The 26,734-nt window shown below is 36.6% G+C and overlaps 1 protein-coding gene across 1 annotated transcript in view; it reads right to left on the minus strand.

The window, feature by feature from the left end:
- Positions 1-205: 205 nt before the first annotated feature.
- CFAP47 (cilia and flagella associated protein 47) overlaps positions 206-26,734 on the minus strand; it is a gene marked incomplete at both ends in the record, with an annotated part of 269,038 nt that continues 242,509 nt past the window's right edge. Inside the window, 4 exons of the mRNA XM_082277854.1 lie at positions 206-427; positions 9,899-10,067; positions 19,964-20,125; positions 21,596-21,767. Coding sequence (XP_082133980.1) covers positions 206-427; positions 9,899-10,067; positions 19,964-20,125; positions 21,596-21,767 — 725 coding nt within the window. The remainder of the gene's footprint in view (positions 428-9,898; positions 10,068-19,963; positions 20,126-21,595; positions 21,768-26,734) is intronic.

A 26,734-nucleotide genomic window follows, 5' to 3' on the forward strand; every position in this document is an offset into this window, starting at 1 on the left:
CTGAGATCTGTATGACAGAAATTGTTAGGCATCCAAAGTCCCTTATAGAAAAATAGGAATATTACTAGGGCTCAGGCACTCTGAATCTTCATTATAAAACATACAATCCATGCATACCATAGCGGCTTTAAAAAAATTTAACAAACCCTATTTTTTTTTTTTTATTTGCAGAATTTATTTGTTCTCTCACCAAAAAATTAACAGATCATAACTTTCTCTGTTTCTTCCTATGGACCAAAGGTGCCCCTTTGATTGGTGAGGATGCTCCAGTGGTTGTAAGTTTCAGATTTTCACGTACAAAATTGCGTTGTCGGACTGTGGTTGATCCTATGTAGCTGCTGGTACAAACTACTTTTGCTGCTGTTGGTGGTGGTACACTCTGTGGAGGAAGTCCATTGATGACATATGTCCACTGCATTGATTGTGTCTGAAAATAATGAACAGAGAAAGAAAAAAAAAAAAGTCTCAATCATCAGATACCTTGAAAATTTGTCAGTGATTTAAGATGCAACACTGATTTCAAAAGATATTTATCCATTCCCATGTAATGTACTGGAATAACACAGAATGAGAATTGTGCTCCTGGAACAGAGGACTGAAATCACATTTAACTTTATTCAGGACCAGGCATAATAAAGATGAGAAATTTACCTTCCCTGGCTGATCTAAAATTCCTTTTTTATTTAGTAAATCCTACAGGTCTCTATGTTCTTCAAAGTGCTCTGAATGTTTTTCAGAGGTAACTGTTCCATACTACAACATAAACTCAGGTTTATTCCATAGGATTCACTTGCAGCTCTGCTGTCTGTAATAATGGTATTATCAAATGGTGGAATTTCCACATTAAAAGAATTAACAAAACTAAGAGAAAAGGATTCAGAGTATGCACAAGAGAATTGAAGCATCATGTTGGAATCTCTAGTTGGAGGCATATTTATGTGGATTGCAAATGACTCTCTTCATTTGCTCTCTGTTTATAACTGGTCTCTAGGAATGGAACATCGGTTTCCATGTCATGTCTTGTAATGCTTGAAAACTTGATATTTCCTGAGTACATGGTCCTTATTCTTTCTACATATACCACCTCTCCACGCTTAAGGACTTTTATTTCTATGAGTATTAAGGGTATACTTATGTCTACCTCCCACGCTTTGTTTGTGTCCTGAAACAGAATTTTGGTCGTTAAAAATTCATGTGTAACTTTTGCAGATCTTCCAACCATTTTCCTCTCTTAATGTATCACTTTAATTTGTGAAAGCAGGTCTTTATTCCAAGTCTTTAGCACTTTCCTGTCATTACATCTGGAAAAAGGTATGTTTCTGGGCTTCAGTTTTCTCTTCTCCCTTTTTTTTTAAAAAAACCCCACAAAACTACAAACTAACAACAGAAATATTACAAACCCAAAAGATATTGCAAACTCTCCAATAATTGTGTCGTTATGTCCAGCTTTGTATTATGCAAAAGGACAAAGCATTGCATGCCCACTTTAGGCATAGACTGTCATCAATTCCCTCACACTTAAGACTGGAAATCCCAAGTTTCATGTTGGGGGCTTTTCTTTCTGCTTCTGAGATAAAACTAGTAGGGGAAGACTGAGTAAAAAATATGGCATATATAGGTGTATTAAAATATATTCATACAAGTGAAATTTGGCTTTTATACCGAACATAGAGCATGAACATAGTACACAGAACATACCAGACTCTCTGACTTTGCAGCCTCAGAGCAGGGGAGTCACATGAAATAAGTATTTCCAGATTCCCAAGGTCTGCCTTTCCACAGGACACAGCAGTGCAATCACTCAGATGTGCTGGCTGTGGTTCCAGAGCAGGTTTTTGGTGCTCTCCTGCTGTGTTGAACTACAGGGACACAGCTCAAAGGGTCACCTTTCTCTGCTGCTTCCAGTCACGCAGTTTTATCATCACAGCAGGAGTTGTACTTCATGTAATTCATCTCCCATTTAAAACTAACTTAATCCTTAGAACAATCAACTGTAGACAGAAGCGTTACACCTAACATCAGGGTCATTTTTCATCTGAGGAAGCAAAAGGTCAGAAAGGCTGATATGCTCTCAAATTGATCTGGAAAACAGTGCAACAGTCAACCCTCAAAGCTCATGTGTTTTTTCCCTCAGTGTGGCTGGGTTTGTGGCACATTTGCTCATTACAGTGTGACCCCTCTGCTCCTGCTTTGCTGCTGGGCATGCCAGCACCACAATGAGATGTGGCTTATAGAGACGTGCCACAATACCCACACAAATGGGGACAAATTTTCACACATCATAAATGCTATCAACGATCTCCAAAGCACACTGTGTGTATATTTGTTATTTATTGCATTCTCTCAATTAATAATGGTCTAGGTAAAGCACTACAAAAGCCACAGAGATGAGCAGTCAACCTTCTCCACCTCCAGCTTTCTGTAGAGTCATCCCATATTTATAGCAACACACAGAAGAGGGGGAAAAAAACCATGATTAAATGTTTCCTTGACTTCATTAAGTTTTTTTACATCAGTTTTATACTTGTCACTGAAAAATTTTGACTCTATTATGTTTATCTTTCTTATCTTTCATAAGCTTCTTCCTGTCATTCTAATTGTTACCCTGTTCAGTGCTAAAGTATATTTAAGGAGTATCATTGCAAGCAGGTTTGAATTTATATTGCAGATATTCAACAAAAAGAAGTTTCAGAACATTAAACCATAAACTTTGGCTCAGGCTTTGTTCTCTGCTGTGCACTTATGGAGCATTTACATTATTTCACAGATATACTGCATACACTTACAGCTCCTAAATGCCATCATCATATGAATCCCTAATTGTAGTTTATATTTTATTAACTAAAAATACATCTTTTTAATTTATATATGAAAAAAGTATAATTAATAATTACACTTTTCTGCACCAATGTTGAAGGAATACATGTGGGTTTTTTGCTGTGTATTTTTAAAGAAACCTCTACTTGAAAATTGGCAGTACTGATTTTACATCATGTCTGCTGAATGACTCACCTTATTCCAACAAGATTTGTAAATGAGAACTCAGTAGATACTTCACCATGCATACATAATTTTTCAAAATTTTTATTAGTATTCTATTAAATTAAAATCTAATTTAAATTTAGTATTATTCTGTGTAAAACAGGCAGATTAACTCATCTTTATTCTCAGCCTTATTTAATGCTGTGAAACGAATTAGTTAACTCTACTGTCTGTAAAGGTAACATTCAGCAAAAGTAGGTGTGACATGAACCAACATCAGTATCTTAAATCCAAAGATAAAGCTGTCACTTAACAAAAGTAAGTGGCTCTCCAAAGTTAGCTCATTATTTTATTAACTTCAGTACAAAATGAAATGGTTTATCTTTCTTTAATAGAGCAGATGAACAATTTACTTTAAAGATAATTTAACCTCAGGGTCATATTTGCTGTGTGCAAGTCTCATGGATTATTTCAAGGTCAGAGAAAAGATCTGAAAGGTGTTTCAGCCAGTGATTAAAACCAAGTAGCACGTTACTAAAAAATATAATTTCTGTTCATGAAATTCACACATATTGCGACTTGACTGCCTATAATATTAGTAATAGTGGGATTTAGACAAAAATAGTGGGCTATGCCATCTCTCAACTTCATTTATCATCAGCATCAAACAATAGATATAGACTTCTGGGTAGTAATAACCTTTTGTTAATTTCCTGTTTGCTACAGAAATAGCCTGGATTGTATGTTCAGTGAAAAAAGAGGGTTTGGGCTTGACTTGCCAAAAAAAAGCTGCCTATTCTGTTGTTGTGTCAGGTGTTCTGTAGCAGGAGACATTGATATTTCCCTGATGGAAACTCATTGGCTTCAGTGGGGAAAATATGGGTGTTATGACATGAAACCTTTAGGTAGAATTCATCACGTTAAAAGGAAGAAAAATAAAAGGGCAATAAAACAAAAAACTCCACCCTAATATCTCATCTTGAACTATGGCAGTTCGTCTATTGTAAATCAAGTGCCATCATCCAAGACAATTGGAGACAGACATTGTGAAAAAATTGGGCATTTATGTACTCTAACCTAAAAAAAATACTGTTGTGTCAGCTCAGCATTTTGGGCTAAAGGGGAAATGAGTGTCACACACACGGAAAGGTGACAATAATCCTCGCCGTAACTTGAGGTTTTTTGTTTCACATTAGAACAATGAAATCAGTAATTTTCAAGGCAACCTAGATTTAAGTAATTTTCAGTAAACCTTAGACACACACAAATGTCCATTTTACTAGAATACTTAATTTCCAAGGGCACAGTATTGGGGTTTTTAAGAGCTGCTGAAGCCATAAGTATTTTTTTCAGGATAAGTCTGTACAGCATAACTACAGTAACTATTCTAACCAATATGAAAACTGCAGCAAGAGCAAGTCAGTCAACTTCAAAATCCATGCAACTGCATCAAAGCTGCTGCTTTGGGTTTCCAGGTCAGACAAGTCACAGCAAAGGAAAACACAGATCATCACAGTTTCAGACTTTTCTGGAATCCTGAAGAGGAGAGAGAGAGAGACTTCCAAAGGTCAGCTACATATGACCACAGAATTATGATAGAATATTTTATTTACAAGCTGTATTTACTTGCCTCAAAAGTGGGCCAAAATTTCCCAAATCTTCCTATTTTTAAGGCAGTGCTGTTTATTGGATCAAATTTAGAATAATTTTAATACTAGCTCTGATAGTAACAAAGTCTAAAGATGAAGGTATCAAATCTGCTACAATCTGTACTATGACTAGAACAGAATTATAAAAGAGAAACTCTGTTAAGAAGATATATTTGATATAAACACAGGTAGTTAAGAATCCAGGCTCCCTGTGATGCATATCTGGGCCTATTTCACACACAATTTAAGAAGAAAGACCAGATCATATTCTGAATGTCCTTGACAATCTGAGGGAGGATTTCTTGTTGAAATGAATGACTTTCTTTTTTCAAAATCTCAACATTCCTGAATCAAAATGTGAAGAGAATAACAATTTGGCTCACCTGACTGGAGTAATGGCCATCTATTGAACTAAATCTCTCTGAAAGATGTTTTTAACAATTAAAAAATGAAACACACACTGCCACTTCTCACTAAATAACACAAGCTATTCAAGTAAGTCATTTAATCATCTTGATGGCTGACTGAGTAATGTTCATGAAGAAATTTATTCAGCCAATACTTGTAAAAGTCACCAAATAATTTATATAAAAGGCTATTTTTTTGTATCCAACCCATTTTTACTGATGGCTCATGATTCATAGGATTAATTTGCAAAACACAGATTATCCATGGGTGTTCACTGTAGGCTGGAAGTGTTACTGAAGCACATGGTAAATAACTGCCAAAGAAATTTGTGTTAGAAAACTGGATTGGGAGCAAGGATCAAGAATTTCAAGGAACATTGTATTCCAATTAGCTTTCAAATAGTGTTAACCCAGAAAAATAAAAATAAAATTTGCAACACTTCCTAAAAAGTTAAAACACAACAAATTACAGGTACTGTATCAAATATTTCCTGGCCATTAATTTATACTTCAGTGGTGACAAACAAAAAAAATGACAGATTACAATCAGTGTATACAGAATGAAATTAAAGCAAACCTTTGTGTGAACTGTGTAAGGGAAGAGCAAAAGCAAGAAAACTCATGGATCAAGATAAATGGTTAATAAGTGAAGGAATGAGGGAGAAAAAACCCCAAAGCAATAAAAAACACCTCCCACAAGCAGATAAATGCCTACCCAGGCTGTAACCAATTTCTAATGAAGAAGATGGATAAGAATAATTTTCTTAGCTTAGAGAACATTTCCAGATATAATTAAAATTTATTTAATTGACTTCTTCAGTTCAAATGTGTTTCACATTATTGCTTAGACATTATACAATCAAAATCCTCCAGGACTGACAACAGTCTGAATACCCTCACAGAGCAATGATTCCCACATTATTATCACCTTTTGCCATTATCAGAACTGTAAGTCTCAATAAGCAAAGTAAATTTTCCTCATGCTTGTGAATCAAAAATGTTGAGTACTGATTCAGCACTCTGCTTCTAATCATAAAACTGAAGCCAACACCAACACATATCTTATCTAATGGGAAACTATTTCAATTATTCTAGTAAGTTACTTACATTTTTCCTTGCTCATTCTTTTCAAAATATACAATTTAAAATAACATTAAACTATGGTAATTAGGAAATCTACCAGGAACAAGGCAGAACATATTTTCAGCAAGCTGTTGAATATGTAACAGTACTGTTTGCTGTTAAGATATGCAAGTTTGCACAGACAAGTTTAGAGAAGCCACACCTGGGTACTGTGGCTGGCACACTGCACCATTTATTTGCAGAACAGCATGACAAATGGTTTTGATATGCTATCTTCCATAGGCTAAGTTAGTGATTATTCAGTAATAAAGGTGCACAAGCCTGACTTCTGGAGGGCTTGATAATGTTACCTGCAATCTGGTTTATTCTGACACCTATTTTATCATTTAAGACTTATTGTGTGTGCCTTCTGCTTTAGAATATCTCAGAAGTCTCACACACGAATTACAAAGCAATTGCTCTGGTCTCCAGCTGAATTCAGCACAGTAAAAGGAAATTAACTGCAAGCCAACAGGAATACACTTTTTTCCAAGGATTCCCAGCCTCCTGAATGCTCCACCTTGTTCCTGGCTGTGATTCCTGCCCCAGCTGCATCTTGCCTCAGCCTGACTGGCACATCACAGCTCTGGGATGTCACTGTGGCTCAAGAAGTCCCTTCTTTCCTCACAGCACTTTACAGCTTATCTAAGGACGGTGCCCTCTTCACTTACTTACTATTAGTGGTAATGCTGTTTATTTTTCAGTCAAAACTGCCCTGTTTATGAAGGCAATTTTAAATTTAGAAGTTTGATTGTGGAAAAATATCTATTTAAAAATGCTGTTCAGGCACCATTTCACTGTTTCTTACCAGTAGCTCAATTAGGTTGTGATGCCCTCCTTCAAAGCTACAAGCTTTTTCAAAGAAACAAGCATGATTATTTTCCTTACTGTCTTTTTATAATATTTGTAGATCATTCTTTGATCTACATAAATTTCTAACATAATTTTCTATGTCACTTCTGGAAAATTAAGATTCCTAGCAGATATTTAAATAATTTTCTAACTTCAGTTGTTTTGATATGCAGTTGACTGAGAAGTTTTAATGATGGCTAAAGAACCTTAACTGCTTCAGCAAAGTAATTGAGCTTTCCTGCCATTAATAAAATCTACTGTAAGTATTCGTGAATATTAAAGGCTCAATGAATCCACACCATATCCCATGAAGTACCTGATTTGTATGCATAAATATAAACTAGACAACATTATTTCAATTATAGATATACATTCAGATAATAAAATGTACACACTAAATTCTGGTAGAGACTGACTGCAACATATATGTTAATGCTAATTAGCTTCTCAGCACTGGGTTCTCAGCAGGGTAACAAAACAAAAACATTGTACATACAACATTTGGGTTTAATGTTTAAATCAAATGAGAAAAAGATAATTGTAGGATCTTTCTCCATAATCCTAAACTTCCCTTTTCCTTTACAACACAATTGTAATGATGAACACAAACTGAAGAACTAACACTGCCATCTCTGCTATTTACAGCTTAATTACTACTGTTCATTGAAACACACCAAAATTAAAAATCTGCTACTCACTGTTCAAAGAATTTAATAATAAAAATAGGTTAGTGTTAGGACTATGACTTTACCCTCAGAAATGCAAAAGACATTTTAAAGCAAGTGTGCTGTAGTCCTTTATTGCAGCAGCAGCAGACAAGAGGCACTGCAAAAGAAAAGAAGCTTCTTCACTTCTAAAAATAGCCCAAAGCCTCAGCCAATATATTGGCTAGAGAGGATACATGCAAGAAAGGTTCTTCAGTGTTAGGTCCAACACTAATTGCATTTCACCACCTCCATTGTTATTCCCCAAATAAGAGTGATTTAATACTGCATTTATTTAATATATCTAATTAAGTCTGTCTCCCTCAGGTCACTAATGAAAATGATTTCAACAAACACAAAAGGCAAAAATGAGTATCAGGTATTCTCAACATGTCATCAAACCTTATTTCAGATCAGTGCTGAGAGCACAGCAGCCAAATCACACACAGCCACAGATGCTCTGACTTCCATTAGAACTGCAGGAATTAGAGCTTGTGTGGAGCAGAAAGGGGCAAGTCTGGAGTATAGAAAAGGGCTACCAAAAAGAGCAAAGAGAACACAAGCCTCGTCAAAACATTACTGAAACCACTTAATCCTGCAATTTGAATAAGAATGTCAGAAATATCTCTAACAGACTGTGATGGAGTTGGTCCAATACATGTCTGCAAGCATCAAAAGTCCTTGATGCATTTTTAAATGTCCAAGAATAGATTCAACAAGATGTGATCTGTTATATATATATGCAATATGTATAAATAACTGACTTCCTGCAGCCACACACAGTACCAGAGGTGGAGATGTAAAGAGCTGTATGCCTAGATCATAACCAGAGACTGAGGTGTGAGTGGATATAGCTTAAAATCCAATTAGACCAAGGCTATCTGTTTTGATAAATTCCTAGAAGAAAATTCTGGATTACTGCCTGAGTTCTTCAAAAGCTATTAATAACCTTTGATCATTGTGTTTGTCCCATTCCAGAGAGATTTATGGTTAAATCTCTTTGTTAGTGATGAAAGATAAGCCAAGGACAAGGATAGCTAGTACCTCTATAGGTGCCATGCCAAAAACGGGAGTTCAGTTCCAGAACTTCATTAGAAGTTTCTGAGCTCTGTAGCTGTGTCATACAGCATTTTGTAAACACAAAAGAGCACAGCATATATGCAGTCATCTACCTTCTTTTTCAAATGGAAGAGTGATAAGCATCACTGCTATTTATGTAGAGATTAAATTAATCAAACATCTAATACCGTAAAAGAAAATGAGTAGGAGGGATTGAAGGACCTTGTTTTTCCAGGATTTGAATTTCTTACTGCTGTACAAGTTGTCACTTGTAGAGATAAAACACTATAGCAGTTTTCCATGCATCTTTTTATCAACTTTGTTTTGACCGTCTTATTTCTTAAATCAATATTGCTGTTTCACTTCTAATATAGTAGCCTGAAAACACCAGCATGCAGTAAATAGACCTGAAGTACAAACCATGATTTATAGAGAATATGGGGTGTTCACCCCTGCTGTGTGTTTTCAACACATTCCTTCTACAGAATAACTTAAAACTTGAAAATTAGTTTCTGAGAGATTTTTACTGCTGAAGAAATACATGTCTTCAAATGTTTCCTGACCTTCAGACTTACACAGGCTACTTGGTTGCAAATAATTTTTGTCTATTTTGCATCTTGCTTCAAAAGAGCTATTCCTGGCTTTGTGCTCTGAAATTCTATCTTCTACAGTTTGGCACCTGCCTTCTAGAGCCTTTGATCCTGTAAGATGTATAATACAATTAAAATCAACAACCTAGGCTTCACATCTTCAATTAATTTTATATTCTCCACCAGTTCTTAACAGGATCATTTTGATTCTCTGTGAAGGCCATGTTGTCTATGGAGTTGGGGCAAACATATGAAGGTAAATATCTGCCTCTGGTGCTGACAGCAAAAGGATAACATAGAAATTAGAATGCAGTATAATACAGTGTAAAATACAGTGTAAAATGCGTTATGTTTTTCCAGCTTGTAATGGGTCAATTCTCAAAATTTAGTTTTACTCTTGTCCACTGTGAGGAGTAGTGAAACAATCACAGCACATGCACTGGTGTGTTCCAGTGCTGCTCTTTGGTGCAGGATTTCTCCTCCTGCTGGCACTCCTGGAGGTGTATTTGTGGATTGCTCTGGGGAAGGCTTACCTCGATGACCAGTGTTGCTGTGTGCTTCTTGCCATACATCCTTGGCTTGTATCCCACTGTTATATGGGTTCCCACAGTGCCTTCTGGGAGAAGTTCTCCAGCTTGTGGCATCACAAGGAAATCGGGATCGCTGCCCGCCAGGAAGTGGGCAGTGAATGGCTCTGGGTCCCTACGGAAAAGCACAGGAGACTGTTGTGCCTTGTACAGTACCTTAACAGAATTTATCTGCAATCCAACATTCAGGCCACCATGTGGCATGACTCAGGAAACATGGCATGGAACGAATATGGAATATTAATTGCATTCTTACTTACAGAATAATTATTCTGTAGTAATTGTTTATTCATACACAGGGACCTGCATACTGGTACTTAATTTCAAACACATTTACATGCTATTATAAATATTATATTAACTGTGGAGTAATGAAAACATTTGCCACTAGAATAAAATGAATTATTTGAGTTGTAAAGGTATAATAATAGTGATAGACGTAAATTCCACATCAGAGTGAAAATCCACTTTTCCTATTAAAGCACTCCCCTTTCCAACAATCAAATAAAACTGACAAGCTACCCATTTTATTAAGGTTTATGACTAGAACTGAATTTGTATTCTGGCAGCGTTACTACACTAGGAGGGAGTTCTGAAAGCCTTGAAATGACGATATGAAAAATAATAATTTTTTATTACTGTTTTCACATTTTTCATATCCCATCAACTGAACATTTTTAGATTTTGCACTAACATAATTAGGTTCCTCTATTGATATTATTGTATATCTCTTATCTCAAAGAATTTCTGTCACAGGTACTGCAGATCTTGTCTAATGCCTTGTTTCACAGCAGTGCTGTTGGACCCAAAGAAAATCCCTAGTCCTGGTAAAGACAGCAGCTGAGAGGTATAAAACAATCTTAGGCCAATCCCAAACTAAAGCCTGTCCATCACAGCTCCTCAGGGACTACTTGCCATAAACATTCTCAGCATGAAAAGAATGTACGTTTCTGTATTTTCTGGTGAGGCATTCTCCTTTTAGCCTTTATATGTGTTACTGAGGACAACTCTATCACTCTCTGGACACAAGGAGAACTCGGGAAATTGAAAGTAGAAATACAGTGGGGTGCTCAAAAATTAATCTGCAACACCCTGGCACTGTACAGCAGGGCAAGTATTGTGCATGCTTAGAGGAAACACATTTTCAGTTGATAAAACCTGAAGAATGAAAAGCTAACAGTATCTCAGAGAAAAGCTCTTCAAATCTGTTTATTTATGGACTGTCACACCAGAAATAACACCTTTCAAAGAAAATACCCACAAAGAAATGAAATTTAATATTTTATGGCAAGTTATATCGCTGCAGAAATGTTCCACGTTTCCTGGGCAAGCGCTATCCTGTGGGTGGCATGCTGGGCCTATGTCATCTTGTTTAAAAATAACCCTCCTTTGGAATATGTTCTTATGGGAGGCTGTACTATATTCAAAATGCTCTCGTGAAAAAAAGGTCACACTGCCAGTTTATAGAAACAAACAGTGCGAGTGCAGAAAACAGAAACTGAAAAGCTTCTGTTGCCTCAAAAGAAATTAACTGATATTTAGCTGTGCTGTTGGACTTGGGTGTATCAGAAGATTTAGCCTGGCTTTTCCTTCAGGTAACAGCAAGGTGAGCAAAACTACTGAATGTCTGAAAGTACATTTCCAGACTCGTGACATCAAACTTATGCTAACAACCTCTTTCTGTGGTGCCTAAAGCTGTGCCACTGAGTTTATAGCCCTGAGCCATCAGCACTAATCCTGCTGGGCCTGAGTTCCCATCCATATGCTGGATAAGCCTTGAATTTTCACATCTTTATTTCCCACAAGGACTGCTCAGCTGTGAGTGCCTAGAGCACACCTACTACACACAGACACACAGACACAGACTGCAGGCACTGGATCAAAAAGAAATGATGCTTCTAGACCAAGCAGCAGAGCAGAGCACTCATCAAAAATGCCTGAGATAAACATTCAAACCATCATTCTGAAAACAGAAACCTGGACACGGCTCTTCATTTCCAACATCACTGCTCTACAGGCTGTTCAGGAACATTTTAAGGCAGCACTTTCTTTATCTCCCATGTTCAGCCTGTTTTCCAGTAAATAGTTAGGGATGACAACTCCTAAAAAGTGCTTGGTGTCTTCATAAGACATCCAAGAGCATGACTTGGACTACAGATGTGATGATGAAATGCTAAGGGAGATGAGGCAGGGGACAGGCTGCATACACAGGAGACACAGGAAAATACAGATTTCATTCCTGCAGAAATTGCCTCTTAGAGGGTGTTATGCAACAGTAGTTTGTTTCAGGGTTTTCTTCAGAGACATCAAAACAGTCAGAGTCACAGAGGAGAAAAAGCTACAGTTTTTGTCCAGACAAGGGGACCAGACAGTTTAAAGTGAAATCTATAATTATGCACACAAGATATTAGCAAGTCAGAGAAAAATTATCTTATTACATCAATCTTTTCAGATTTTAATTTTCATAAAGAAAAATAGAAAGAAAAAAATAATAAAAAAGCTTTAAATAAAATCTGCATGCTTCTTGACAGCATTATCACAAGGTACTAGAGGCAGTTACAATTTTGTTCATGTTGAATGAAATACATAAAGGCATATGAACCTGCATGAACACATACAATCACAGCTAAAACCTCCCTATTCCCAAAGCCTGTCCCCAGTATTAAACAAAAGAGTCAGGGCATTTCCTGTATGCAAAATGTTTCACAGAGTATCAACTATATCCAAATAAGGAAAACAGAAATTTTTGACAAATTAAATGTATAACCATAATATGATAGGCCAGCAGGGATTCTGATGAAGATGGCACAAAAACTAGCAATTAAAAAATTACACATAGTCAGAAGCAGGAACCTTTCACTGATAAATCATGCATTGTTTTAAAAATATCTAAAATATTTAAAAAAATCTAAAGATGCCTTCTCAAGACAAAACAAGCAGTGTTTTCACTGCTGTTCACATTAGGGAGATGAACTGGCATGCTGGGTACCTCACAAGCATAAGTAAATTGCTTTCTCTTTCTCATCGTTTATAATAAACAGAAATCTGAAGATGCAATTCCCAGAATAGCACCTGAATTTCAGACATTATCATGTTCTGTGTCTGTATATTTAGTGTATAATTAAAAATTTATAACTATGTTTTTTTAACTGATTAAAATTTAATTCTTCCTTTTTGATTACTCCTTCAGGTAAAACAGCCCTGGAGTCAATGTTTGGCTTGTCATTTCTCAGCCATGAAGGGCACTTGAGAGGCAGTCTGTACTTTTCTAAGAAGGGTGGCAGATCCTAACATACTTTATAAAGCTTAATGATGTGTAGAGTTTTGAAAACACAGATGAACCAAGCACAAATGAATTAGAAAATATAAGGACAGAGGCCTTGTAAACCAAAGAAAGTAAATGTGTTTTCCCATCTGTCTTTCCTTAACTCCTCTCATAATGGTTTGATACTGCCATCAGACAACATGAACTCTGTCCTTACTCAAATAATGAACCAGAGTAAATACTAATTTGAATTTAAATAATAATTGGACAATCAAATCACGGCAACCTGGAAAAGAGGAAACTGAGCTGGTCTTTAATGGGCATATTTATAATTACTCCTTTAATCTTGTCCTTAAATAGAACTCTATGCTTATCAGTGTTCTCACACTAGAGAATTTTCAAATTATTAAACTAAAAAAAAAATAGCACCTTGCGTCTCCAACTGAAGAAAAACTTAAAATTTATATTCCTGTAGAGATCACACACCACAACTTATAAAATACTCATCAAAACTGAAAATATAAGCCTTTATTAAATTAAGGCTCAAATAGGTTTAATGTTTCTCTTCCCAAAACTACTGCAGCAGTAAATTATTCTTGTAGAAATGCAGTCCTTTAAAAAACCCAGCATTTTGAAAATCCATGCATAAAAAAACAGCCCAAAGTCCTTTTGATTAAATACTTGGGTATTTTTTGCTAATAAATGTCTTAATCTGTAAAGTGTCTGACTGCTTCAGGATAGGATATAAGGGATATGAAAATGTTGCAATGTGGTTCAACCAATAGTTAATAATAACTAAACTTATTTCTTGTAATTTGTAGTTAGCATCTCTTGGATGTCACAAGATATTTCGGTTATTACAGTCAAGTCCTTGAAACATTAACTGTATGCATTTGTCAAATTATAGAGAATTATTAGTGATGCTTGGTATGATTTAGATAATTTCCTATCAACCAAAAGAAGTTACAATGGAAAAATAAATTAGGAACTCATTGTTATTTATCAAAATTGGTTATCTTTTATACCCAAACCAACTCTGGTTTAATTTACCACTCTAAACCCCGAACTTTGTACATCAGAAAAGATATAAACTCCAAGTATCACTTCTGTGGCTCTGGAAAGGCTGCTTTGGAATTAAAGGACTTTCAAAAAATATGAGCAAACACTGCATGACAAAGGCCTGTCAGTGAATGCTTTACCAACCCTAAGATGGCTTTTTGTTGTGTGCATGTTGTAAAACAAAAGCAGGAGTTAGAGGTTCTATCTTCACAAGATGATTTCTGTCTCATTCCTGTTCTACCCAGGGCTGCTGTATTTGCAGAGTGACTGATGACTGCATACAGCTCCTGGCTAAATGTGTGACATGTCAAGTATTCTACTATTAGGAAGGATGATCATAACTTTTTGAAAGGTCTGCTGAATGTTTACATTATCAATATTTTCCACTAGTCTCCATTCAAACTCCAAAAAACGGAGCCCAGTCAACATTTTGCAGCTGCCACTATGTGGGAAGTGCTAAGATAAAGTATTTTATTACATCTTTAGATTAGTGGTAGAATTTTGCAGAACTGATAACAAAGAGACTGGCAGAGGAATCCAGGCCTCTAACATGCACAGCAACATGTGAGAGAGTGTAGGAGAGGGTGCATGAGCTGAGAACTTACCAAATGCATTTTCTTGCAGCACACTTAATTCTGGCTCATGGCAGTTATAACAAAATACAGCAGTAATTAGAGTAAAACAGCAATGGTTCTTAAAATTAAAGTTGTAAACATTTTTTTTGGTTTTCCCTTAAAAATTAGGGAGGGTACAGAAACCAAATGAGTTGTTCACTAATTCTTCAGAATTAAAATTAATTTTGTGTGACTAAGGAATGTTTTTAATTGAACATTTATTCTATGCACTAGGAAATGTGCATAGAAGAAATAAGGAAAATCTCCAATTGAAAGTAGGTTAAGACAACTATATCTCCATATACAGTCATTTTAAAGCCTAATTTCATCTTTATTCTCATCTCCCCACCCCAACAATTTGGGGTTTTTTCCCTCTTTATTCTAGCTCTTTTTCCATAATCAGGTGGAGCCTTGGATTTGCAGATGCCTCTCTGTGGAGATCACATCAACACCAGGCTGTTTGCTTTTGTGACAGCAGGTGCTATGTTTTTCTGAGGGGAAGTTTGAGTTTATCCAAGAAGTTTCCTTAATGTAACAAATAACCTGCTTGTGATAAACACAGGACTGGAGTGACAGGGCAGGAAGGCAGGATGGAAAAAATTCTACTGTCTGTGGGAAGCCATACATGATTGAAACAATCACTAACAGGTACATGGAAAGACAGAACTAAATTGGTGAAAGGAAACTCTGTGTATGAGCAAGAAGCAGACAGAACAATTAGGACAGAATTATCCCCCAGCTTGACTAAACCTTCAAATGGAGTGTAGTTTACAAAAAATTTGCAAGCGAATATAGTGTTCACAAATATCTATCTATCCCACACATTTCATGTTGGCTACTGAAGTATTTGCCCTGCAAAACATGAGGTAACATTCTGCTTTATCAGGACATCAGTATTTTAATGGGAATAAATAAATCTAACCATCAAAATACCTCTGTACAGGAACATAGAGCACTAAATAAGCTCCAAAACCCACTTCTGTATTAATACAAATGTCCTGATCCCAAACTTAATTGATTAAAACCACATTATCTTCAGTAAGCCAAATATAGAAAGGACTAGTTTTCTTAAGCAAAGTACCACTCTGAGAATTTTTATGTTTCAATTACAGATTTAAACATAAAATAGTAGAACAATAATTTAAGATGGATATCAAATAGAATTCTGTAAGTTTTATTTCCAAGGATAATCTTCTATCCTGTTTGGTTAATGCTGCCATCATGCTGTAAACCACTGGCATTCAATAATGCATTTGGTATTAAAACAAGCACTGACATTATCTCAAACATTAGAGGTCTGCACTAAAACAAATCACCCCAGTGGAAATGCTGCCAACAATTTCAGCTGGTGTTGAATTAAACCTACATTTATGATAAAACCCAAAAAAGGTCATCTATGAATGCTAAGAAGTGTAGATTTTTCTTATTTAGGAAGTGAAATCTGCTGATTTGACTCTAATCAAGCTTAATGCCAATACAAGAAACCCTTCAACAACATGTCCCTTTGGAATTTTTAAAGCTGAAAGTAAAATAGTGGTCTATTCCTACATCCCACCTGATGTATGTGCACATAGTTTTAAAACATACATTTGTTTTCTACATGAAATAAAACTGTTCAGCTCATTCTCAGTATCTTTCATTACTTGCTGGAGCAGACATTGGGCTATTTCTCATTGGGTCATGTGTGTGTCAACTTTAAATGTATTAAAAGGGTGCATTACATATTATCATGAACTGCTGGAGCTTTCATTATTGTAGATCATTGTGAAGAGTGTAGCAATGACCTCCCATTTGTAACTGATCCTTCCTGAAGCAGCTACACCAAAATCATTAATTCAGTCTGGGCTATTCTGTATACACTGAAGATTTTGGGGGAGGAGGGCATGTGGAATTAAAGGAAGGCCACTTTTGAGTTGCACTAGCTCTGTAAAGAAAAGGAAAGCAAAACCCATTGATCTCACAGGTTTATTGTCAATCACTGAAGACCCTCATTCAATGTGGTGTACATATATATATATATATTATATATATGCAAGAATCCTAACCTGTTCTTAATAAGATCTTGAGCCTTTTTTAGGGCCTGTGATTCTCAAATACTATTTGTTGCATCACTATGTGCCCTACTAGCTCAAAAAGATGCACAGGTATTCTCAGTGATGATGTGCAACCCCTCTGTCCTGGCAGCTGCAGGAGAAAAAGACACATCTGCAGTGTCTCTCCCTAGCAGGTTACTCAGAAATGCCCCTGTTTCCCCCACAGTTACTCTCAAAGCAGCAGTGCCATGAGCTACTGCCCAGCATAAGTAAAGAAGACAGAAAATATCTACATGCAAGGAGAAAAAATAATCACCTCTCTTAAAGTAGCAGAACTGATTCTCTACGGATTGTGCTGCTGATTGCTTACTAAAGAAAACTCTAAAGGGTTGATAATTTTTTTTCAGGGAGGATCTATAGAATGATTCTTTATATTCTATTCAAAAATTTTAAATAATGTTTTAATATTTAATTGTCTTATTTTTAATCTAAATAAGTTGAGTTATTCAAGCATTAAATTACACCTGTAATATACGTTTTTTCTTATGTAAATGCTTCTAATCTGCAGGTCCACTATTCAGTGTGTTGGTTGGCTGAGTGTTCTGTTTCTATACAAAACCTCCACCACCAAAATCTCCTAAACAAATATAAAGCAATGTAAGATAAAGCAATATTTAACTTCCAGAGCAGTTCACAGAACCACAGAATGGGTCGGGCTGGAAGGGATCACCACAGGCCATCAGGTCCAGCCTCCCTGCTCAAGCAGGGCCATCCCAGAGCACATGGCACAGGATCGTGTCCAGATGATTCTTGGATATCTCCACTGAGGGAGACTCCACACCCTCTCTGGACAATCTGTTCCAGTGTTTGGTCATTAAACAGGAAAGAAATTCTTCCTCATGTCCAGGTGGAACTTCCTGGCCATCAGTTCCTGCCTGTTCCTCTTGTCCCATTGCTGGGCACCAGGGAGCAGAGCCTGGTCCATCCTCTGCCCCCTCCCTGCAGACATTGACAGACAGGGATGAGGTGCCCTCTCAGCCATCTCTTCTGGAGGCTGAACAGCCCCAGCTCCCTCAGCCTTTCCTCAGTGAGATGCTCCAGTCCCTTCAACATCTTTGTCACTCTGCCCTGGACCTGCTCCAGGAGTTCCATGTCTCTCCTGTACTGAGGAGCCCAGAACTGGACACAACACTCCAGGTGATCCTCACCAGGGCTGAGCAGAGGGGCAGGATCCCCTCCCTGACCTGCTGGCAGTGCTCTTCCTAAGGCACCCTAATGAGTGGAGTTCCTGGCACTGTTTATAACATGGAGCTTTTTTGGTACATGCAAACATTACATTTTTCATTTGAAATGTAGGGGGGGAACACTTGCTATATAAAATAACGTTGGAATTTGCTTAAGGGCAAAAGGGAATCTGTCTTCCATCAGGTTCTTCCTTTATATAACTATAATGACTCAGGTTTTATAACGCCTTTCTGGAGAACATCAGGTATCTTCACTACTATCAAACACCTACCAGGAGATTACAGTATTGCCAGAGCAATTGCTTCACTTTTGTTTCTGAAACAGCCATTCTATTGAAGCTGTTAACTTGAACACTGTGATAGAAGCCTTTGTCAGAGTCCTCAACAATTATCATCACTGACAGACATCTAAAACCTGGAACAACTGTCCATCTTAGAGACACAGCTTTTGTAAATAAGCTTAAAAAAAAAAAAAAAAAAATCAGTTGGAACCAAATACACTTCCTGATGAGGATGAAACAAAAGGATGTACCTACAATGAAAGTGTCAATCTGTGTATCTTGCACATTTCTAGATATATAGTAAAAATAGTTCATTTAAAAGAAAATAAAAGAAACTTTAAAACTTCCATAAGCTAAATATTTTTTAAGCATAATGATTCTTTCAGATTCACAGTTTACTATTTTAAAACTTGTCTATCATTACCACACAATTTATTCCTTGACTTACTGCTGTATACAAATGACACTCTGAGTTTGCTATAACATTGTAAAACCCTGAGAAAATAACTGAAATGTGTAAAAATATATATAAACGGAGATTTCAGCAGGACTTTTACGAAAGGAGAGTAATAAAATACAGAAGAATTACACCATTATTTTAACTAGTGGAAGTAGAGGTGAATTCATAGCATGCTTGCATAATACAACAGGAGTACTTTAGAAAGAATGGCACATTTAAAAATTTTTAAAGGAAAATGTAAGGAAATGTTTTTAACTTGGTATGAGCATAAAGTACCTTGAAAAAAATCTATTAGTAAAAGCACTAAAGCTTTACTAGTGAGCCTTTAATATCACAAACCACCTTCCTTAAGACTGAATTTTAACATACTCCTGTGGCAATCTGTTAATCCATTGCTTTTCCTATTTCACACCTTCCCCCCGTTCCCTGCCCTAGCCATGGCCACTCCCTCGGTTTCTCCCTATTGGTTCCTGTACCCCAACCCCACCCAGGGACCGCCCCTGGGCCCCTGACAAAACCACCCCACACCCAGACCACGAGGTCTCTCTACCTCCAGAGATTGCTGGGACAAGATGTGAGATTAAAATCTTCTTAACCCACATGGGGAGACCCTTCTCTGCTTCCTTTATCATCACTGATAACGCTGACAGCTGACCAGAGCAAGATCACGGGGCCGTCCGAAATGGACTGCGGGGTGCGACTGGGTTACATTGCCCAAGCAGCCCCTCTGAGCTCTTAGGAAGCCTGCTAAGCAAAATCTAGCTTTACAACATACTCCCAAGCCTTTTAGGGCAAAAAAAGTCAGAATATAAACATCTGGATCTATTCCACAGATTTTCTCTTAAGCCAAAGCCTAAATGTAGAATGCCTCTGTTTTCTACAACAAAGCTTCAAAATCCCATTTGTTACTTAAATAATGCAGCTCTTGAAAATGATGATGAAATAGCTGCATCCCAGTTATGTTTCTGCTGCCCAAATTTATTCTAACCAATGTGTCTGAGTAGGAGTTGTACCCTCAGAAAACTGCATAAATTCTTGAATGTAAGTGTTTTTACCTTGTCTGGCTTGTGAGCTTAAAGCCAACTATGGATTCCTTATTCAGGCCAACAGCTACAATGTTGATCACATCATCCACTTCTGGCTCTGTGGCAATGAACAGCATTGGAAACTTCCAGAGGCCTCCTGCAGTACACTGAACTACGAGAGTTGCCTTATTCCTTAAAATTTCAGATAAAAACACTCAATATATAGACAAACATCATAAAACATAAACTGATTAATGTACAAAATAATCTTCGATGTGTGGGAGTAAACTACAGTAAAATGAAAATACAAATGGGTTTAAATTGGAACACATTCTTAATTTTGCATGGCATAGTACATATCAGGTAAAATTGACTGGAACGTAGATTAAATAGCAAAGTACAAGAAAGAACATAATATGAAAGCAACGGCACAGGCATGAGGTTTTATTCTTCCTCTGCTTACTCTGTGAAGAAAAAAAAACAACTAAATTTATTTTACTCATTATTCTGTATTTACTGGGGTGTTAGAGGAGAATTTTGTCCAGAACATATTAGCAGTTCATATTAGGATCAAATAGATCTGACAAAGGTCTATGTACTTAAGAAAAATGCCAGATTCTGATGCCCTCAGAGTGTCGAAGAGAGTTGGTCCTGTAGATTCTGAAGATAACAAAACAAAATAATTGCAGTCATTGAGTCCTGTGCACGAAGCCTGATAAGTCTCAAGTACACAAAGATAAAAAATCCAAACCAACTAAAAATAATAAAATGAACAGGAGAATGTAGAAATGAAAAGGCTTTCTTAATTCACCTCCCTCTGCCACTGCATGGGGGGGGGGGGAGGGAAGGAGGGATGGATTATTCTTCCTACAGGTTTGCTCTTTGTTTATTCCATTAACCTCCTGGACTACTGCAAGTGAAGAGTAACCTCCTGCCTCCTAAAGATAACTTTTTTCATGCAATCCATGATACTCAGCAGTGACTGCTCCCTAACACTCCTGGTAATGTTGGGACTCTGGATTTACTTTGTGCCTGCAGGTCACTAAAGTTTCTTTCCAACCTCCTCCTGACACACATTTGATTGTATCCAAAGGAAGGTGCAACTTCCTTCTCTCCAAAAGGATCTCCCTTCCATGGTTTCCTTTTAAAGAAGGGAGATGTTGTCACGTAAATCAAAGCACATATATCATTTCTCATATCACAGCTATAAAAAAGGAGAAGAATTTCCTGTGGATCATTGTTACTGGGGCACTAGAAACTAATTTCAAATCCAACTATCCCATCCAGTCAAAGAAAATGCACACATGCTTGTCTAGGAAAAGTTTTTCAAGACTGATAGACCACCTTGTTTGCATGTTCTTTATTAATTATGAGAACAACTAGTTTTCATTGGAAGTCTTTTGATACTCCAGTGTTTAGAAGTAAAACAATGCACACACAGACTATGGAAGGAACTCAACAGAACCATCTCACAGGCACTCAAAAAGAAACACTGTCAGTTTTAACACTGAAGATATCATATTGAGAAGCAGAAAGTGAGAAAATCTAAAACAATAGGCCACAGTGGTTAAAAAAAAACCCGAGGAAAAGAATGCAGGGAAATTATTATATAGGCAAGAGTGACCAGACAGGATCTTTTGATAGTAAGGAACAGGATCTTACCTCATTGGTTTGCTAGGTGCAAAGACTACGTTAAAGATCAGTGTTACAATTCTGGATTCTGTATCCCATTCTTTTTGAAGCAGCTCTATACCAACCAAAGAGTCAAGCTGAGATCTAATTTCATCTGATTGATATTGCAATTCATACAGAAACTCCAGTGTTGCAGAGGAACCTAAATGATACAGGAGAAAAATATCAGCCTGTGTGTGCTGTAATTTCACACAGTTGTTCGGCTCAGTGTTACAATTCTTCCAATTTGTCACTAAAAATGACAAATAAGTAACACTGGCAATTATCTAAAACTTAAGTGATTTCCTTCTGACTGCATAATTTAATCTTCCCATTTAATATGACAGGCTATATACTTTCCAGCAAAATGGAAGCTGGAAAACTTACTTGAGATATGTGAATGGTAATAGCAATATTGCTCTGGCTACCACGCCTGCATTATGGAGAGATATTTCTAATTCATCAGCCAAATGAAAATTTCAAGTACATAATATTCTTTTTGAGTAATGCCATTGGGACAACTGAAAAAAAAAATCATTAAGGACATCAATGCCATTGATGGCTGCAAGCCTGAGAAACAGAACACAGAGAAATAGTGAAGATGTCACCCCAGCCTATTCTCTTATTCCCTGAAGCAGCTATGAAAAGGCCAAGTAGTAATGACATAAAAATAAACAACTGAGCTTCTTGAATCAAATGTCTCCTCCAGCTGTAATAAAGAAAACTGAGATATTCAGTATAAAATAGTAATTTGTCCACAGATGGGAACATTTCTATGAGGAAAGGAATCTCAAGCTGCTAATCCATTTAAAAGTTTTACACATTTTATGGATGAGAAGTGTTTTAACACAACCACTCTCTCCTGCAGGAGATTTTTGTTTTACTATGACCACCTATCTCAGGGCACATTTTGAATTTGCACAGCTGAGTACAAATGTACAGAACTGCTGTGTGTGCATCCCTGTATACATATCCTGGCTGCAGAGTGCCAGTCAGCTGCAGAGTAAATTCCCAAGGCCTTCCAGGTCAGAATACTAAAATACAGACAACAGATTTGTTTATATAAAAAGTCCAAGAGAAAGTGTTGGAGAAAAGCTTACTTTGGTACTGCCAATCTGTAAAACCACCCAAATTTAAGTGACTATGGAGATGCCTTCCCACGCTTCTAGTCCTTTGTCCTTCTCTGAAATGCACAATTTCCCTCTTCCCACTTCAGCAGCTAACAGGAGGCCTGAACTTTTGTTGCCTTATTTTTGTAACATACAGATTAACTCTGAAAAATGTAGCAGCTTATACTGAAATATTTCTAATTCTTTAAAGTAAACTCTTCACAGACAGCTGCACAACATATACCAGATTAGAGTCACACAGATGTAATCAAAGTATTATGAGCAGCATAAGGGATTATCAATCATAGTAGGTTAGATACACATTGAGTACCAAAACACAGGATTTCCATGCATTAATCCATATATACATGGCCTTTTTTACAATAAATGTAATTTGTTACAACGAAATTCAACATGAACATTTTCTCCCACCGTCTATAAAATTCAGGAACATCCTACATTGTTTCAAGCTTGCCATTTCTCCATTTGAAAAATATCATGTTTATGTCATGCACTCAGATTCCAACACAGCCCAAGGCTTTTAAGAGTCACCTCTGACAAATGCTAGGACATGAAGATTCAGATGTTGACAATCAATGGGAGAGAAAGGATGACACAATCTGGAGCATTCCACAGTGAAAAAAAATTGCAGCTGTTGAGCAGATGCTTCTTTCAGCAGTTGTATCACACAATGCTACTCAGAAAAAGCTTATTTTACAGTTCAGGTGCTAGAAGGACAACACTGGGAATTACATGCTGCTTTTAATATCCAAAGACATTTGGGTTTGGTTTGACATACATGCATATATATATATAAAACTTTTTAGTCAGAAGCAATTAAATATTTTTTTTTCTGTTTCAGGCTGTTTTGCAACCTGTTCTATGCTTATATTATGTAATTAGTCAAAATATTTTAATACTTCCAACACTTAAGGAAGAAATGATGCATTTATGAGTGCCAACATTTAAAAGCCTTGTTATGTTGGTCCCTTCAGCTCATTTTGATCTAGACTGCTGATCTAGTTTAGGACTGCTAAAAAATGTAAAACATAGTTATATTTTCCATCACAGCTGCCCTGGAGACTCCTATATTACCATACTGTGGGACTTCTCTGTGAAATGTTAATATCTGATTCTAGCAGTCCTGTAATACATGTGCTGCCTAAACAAACTGGCAAAACTCAGAAGAAAAAAAAAGTTATGAAACAGCTAGGAAAGTGTCAAGTTTGTCAAATATTCAGAGTCCTCTTGACTCCTAGAATTTCCAGTTTCAATTAAAATGGCAGAAGTTATAAAACATGGAGACAGCACTAACACTTTCTTGAAAGCAAAGTCAAATACAATATAACATACTGCTTGAATAGGCCTTGACCCCTTAGGCCCAGCTCTTTGTATTCTTTCATTCAGTTTTCTCTTCATTTCAGTTCAGTTTTCTTTTTAAAAATCACCATTTTTAATACACATAAAATTCCTGTTTTACCTAATGCAAGATGTAAAATACACATGCAAATATAGAAGTATAACCCAATTAATCCACTTGTGTTCTGTAATTAGAGAGCAGCAGAGAGAGCTTTAGCCACATCTGACTCAACACAGAGATATTTATCAATCCAAATACTGCAAAGATACAAGCATGCTATTTAAATACATCTAGTTAAATCTAGCGAATAGAAATTCTGATTATAAAAAATATTACTTCTTCATATTTTCTGAAAAATAGTTTGTCTTATTTAAGTAAGAAGAGAAAATATATTCTGAGGTAATTATTCCATTATTAAACATTATTATTAAACATTTCTTCTTCTCAAAGGCAATTAATCTCAGTCTTTAAGTGTTTTCATTTGTAAATAAAGATTTTCAAAAAGGTAGTATGCATTTCAGCAACACTGGTGTATGCAGAATTACTGAAGCACCTGTATTTAAAAACCAATAAGGCTTTTCAGCTATCCACTTTTATGACTTGGCTGTCATTTATTTGCAAGCGCTAGTAAGGACACTTCTTCAAAAGCTCTGGAATAAAAGTGTTAGGGTTTGGTTAAATAGCCTCTAAGAAGATGAAAGGATATAGACCACTTTTAAAAAAAAAATATTTTATGACTCATAAGACCTATGGCATGAAAACTCCAAGGATTTTACACTCTGGGCATATAAATCAGGGAAATGTGAATTTTTATGACTGCTAGATTTACTGTAAAACTAATTAATAGATGCATGCATCTAGAATGAATGCATCTAAAAATTAAAGGACTATTCCAACAGGTTAACAAAATAGGAATCTCAGAAATTTAAATGACATTTTAGTGGAAAAGAACCTGTATTCAAGGTTCAAAAGAGTTAGTAACAAAGACATTTTTAGATGGGCTTATTGCCTATAGAAAGCACTGTGAGAGGTCCACTGGATATTTCTGACCTCAAACAGAGTTACACAGTGTTAGCCTTTGTACCTCCCTCCTGCTTCTGAAAAGTGAATGTTTGATTTCACTGAGGACCAGCTCATTATACACCACGTTTTCTGATGATAAAAATCTCCTGGACACTGGCCTGGGAGGCTGCAGTCTCTTGTGGATAGCCAGGGGAGATCTGGCTGTCTGGGCTCTCCACAAATAGCGCTTAACCTACGGCAGCACTTGGTGACATGAACACAGCAAAGGGGAGCATCTCCCTAAGGGACCCTCTTCACTTTCACACTGTCTCCCATTTCCAATGAGACAGACGGAAATTAAAACTGGGATGGAAACATGCTCAGACTGCTAAAGTGCTTGTCCTCATTGCAGAGGCTTTTCCTTGGATGGATGCAGTAAAACAGAGATGCGAGTGAATTCACTTAACTGGTCTTATCTGCAGTCATTTCATAACGGAGGGCAGCACAATCATCAAATACAAACATGTAATTAAAGCCCAGGCATTCATAAATTTGCAGTTTCATACTTTGCATAAACCAGATTAATTATTTTCATTTGGTGCTGAATGTAACATACTGCACCCTCTCATTTTTTTTTTTTTTAACGATTCCGATAATTTCCCAAGGCTGTGTCCGTTCCGGCCCTGACACCTAAAAAAGATTTCTTCCCCTCTTGATCTAATAGTCCTCAAACTGCTAACACAGAAACTACAAAACCAGATGGTAACTAAACATTTCTACCAGATATCTGGCATCTAATCTTCACCTTCCAGATCTTTAGAAATACCTTCTTTCATAGCCCCTTTGAGGTCTCATCTGACACTTGTCCTTTTCCTGCTTCTCCATCGTCTTCCAGGAGTTTTCACACAGACACTGCTGGAACTCAGCAGGCAGTGGGAAATGAACATTAAATATGCAGTTGTGCCTCTCCAGCAAAAGTAGAGGCTGACAGAACACATTATTGTACAGCAGATCAAATAATCTTAATACAATATTTAAGTAAATATTCCAGTGAACAGCAAAAAGTGAATGACAAGAGTAATGAAGGAAAAAAAATAAAAAGTCTGGTGGTCAAGAACATCCTAACATTTAAGGACACATAATCTGGGCAGTAAGACATTAATCTCATCTGAGAATTAAATATCTATTCCTCATTATAAGATGTCAAAATTATGGGACAATAGCAGCAGAATTAACAAAACCCCCCAAAGACCTGGCTGTAGTTAAATATGCCTTCCACCAGATTTTTTGATATGGATACAAAAGAGCTGTATGTGGAGCAATAAAAATACCAAAGATAACATCATAACTTTACTGAATGCCAGACACCAAATTACCTTAAATACATAGGAATAAATGGATAAAAAAGCTGATCTCTTTTCTGTTGGTAATAAAATTATTGAACCTCATTGGAATTCAAGTGAATCCTCAATGTACTTCTGCATATATATCTTTATATCTCTTCTCTGGAAATTTATTTCTCTTTCCATATCCAGTCAAAAACCTTCATCCATATCTTCAAGGCTCGGCAAAATTCCACTCTTATCCACATCTTTTTTCACCCTGCATCCCACTGCCTATTTCCTTAGCAACCAACTGGAATGCTTCTTTCCTAAATTT

This window comes from Coloeus monedula (assembly GCF_965178545.1).
Source record: "Coloeus monedula genome assembly, chromosome: 3".
NCBI lineage: Eukaryota > Metazoa > Chordata > Aves > Passeriformes > Corvidae > Coloeus > Coloeus monedula.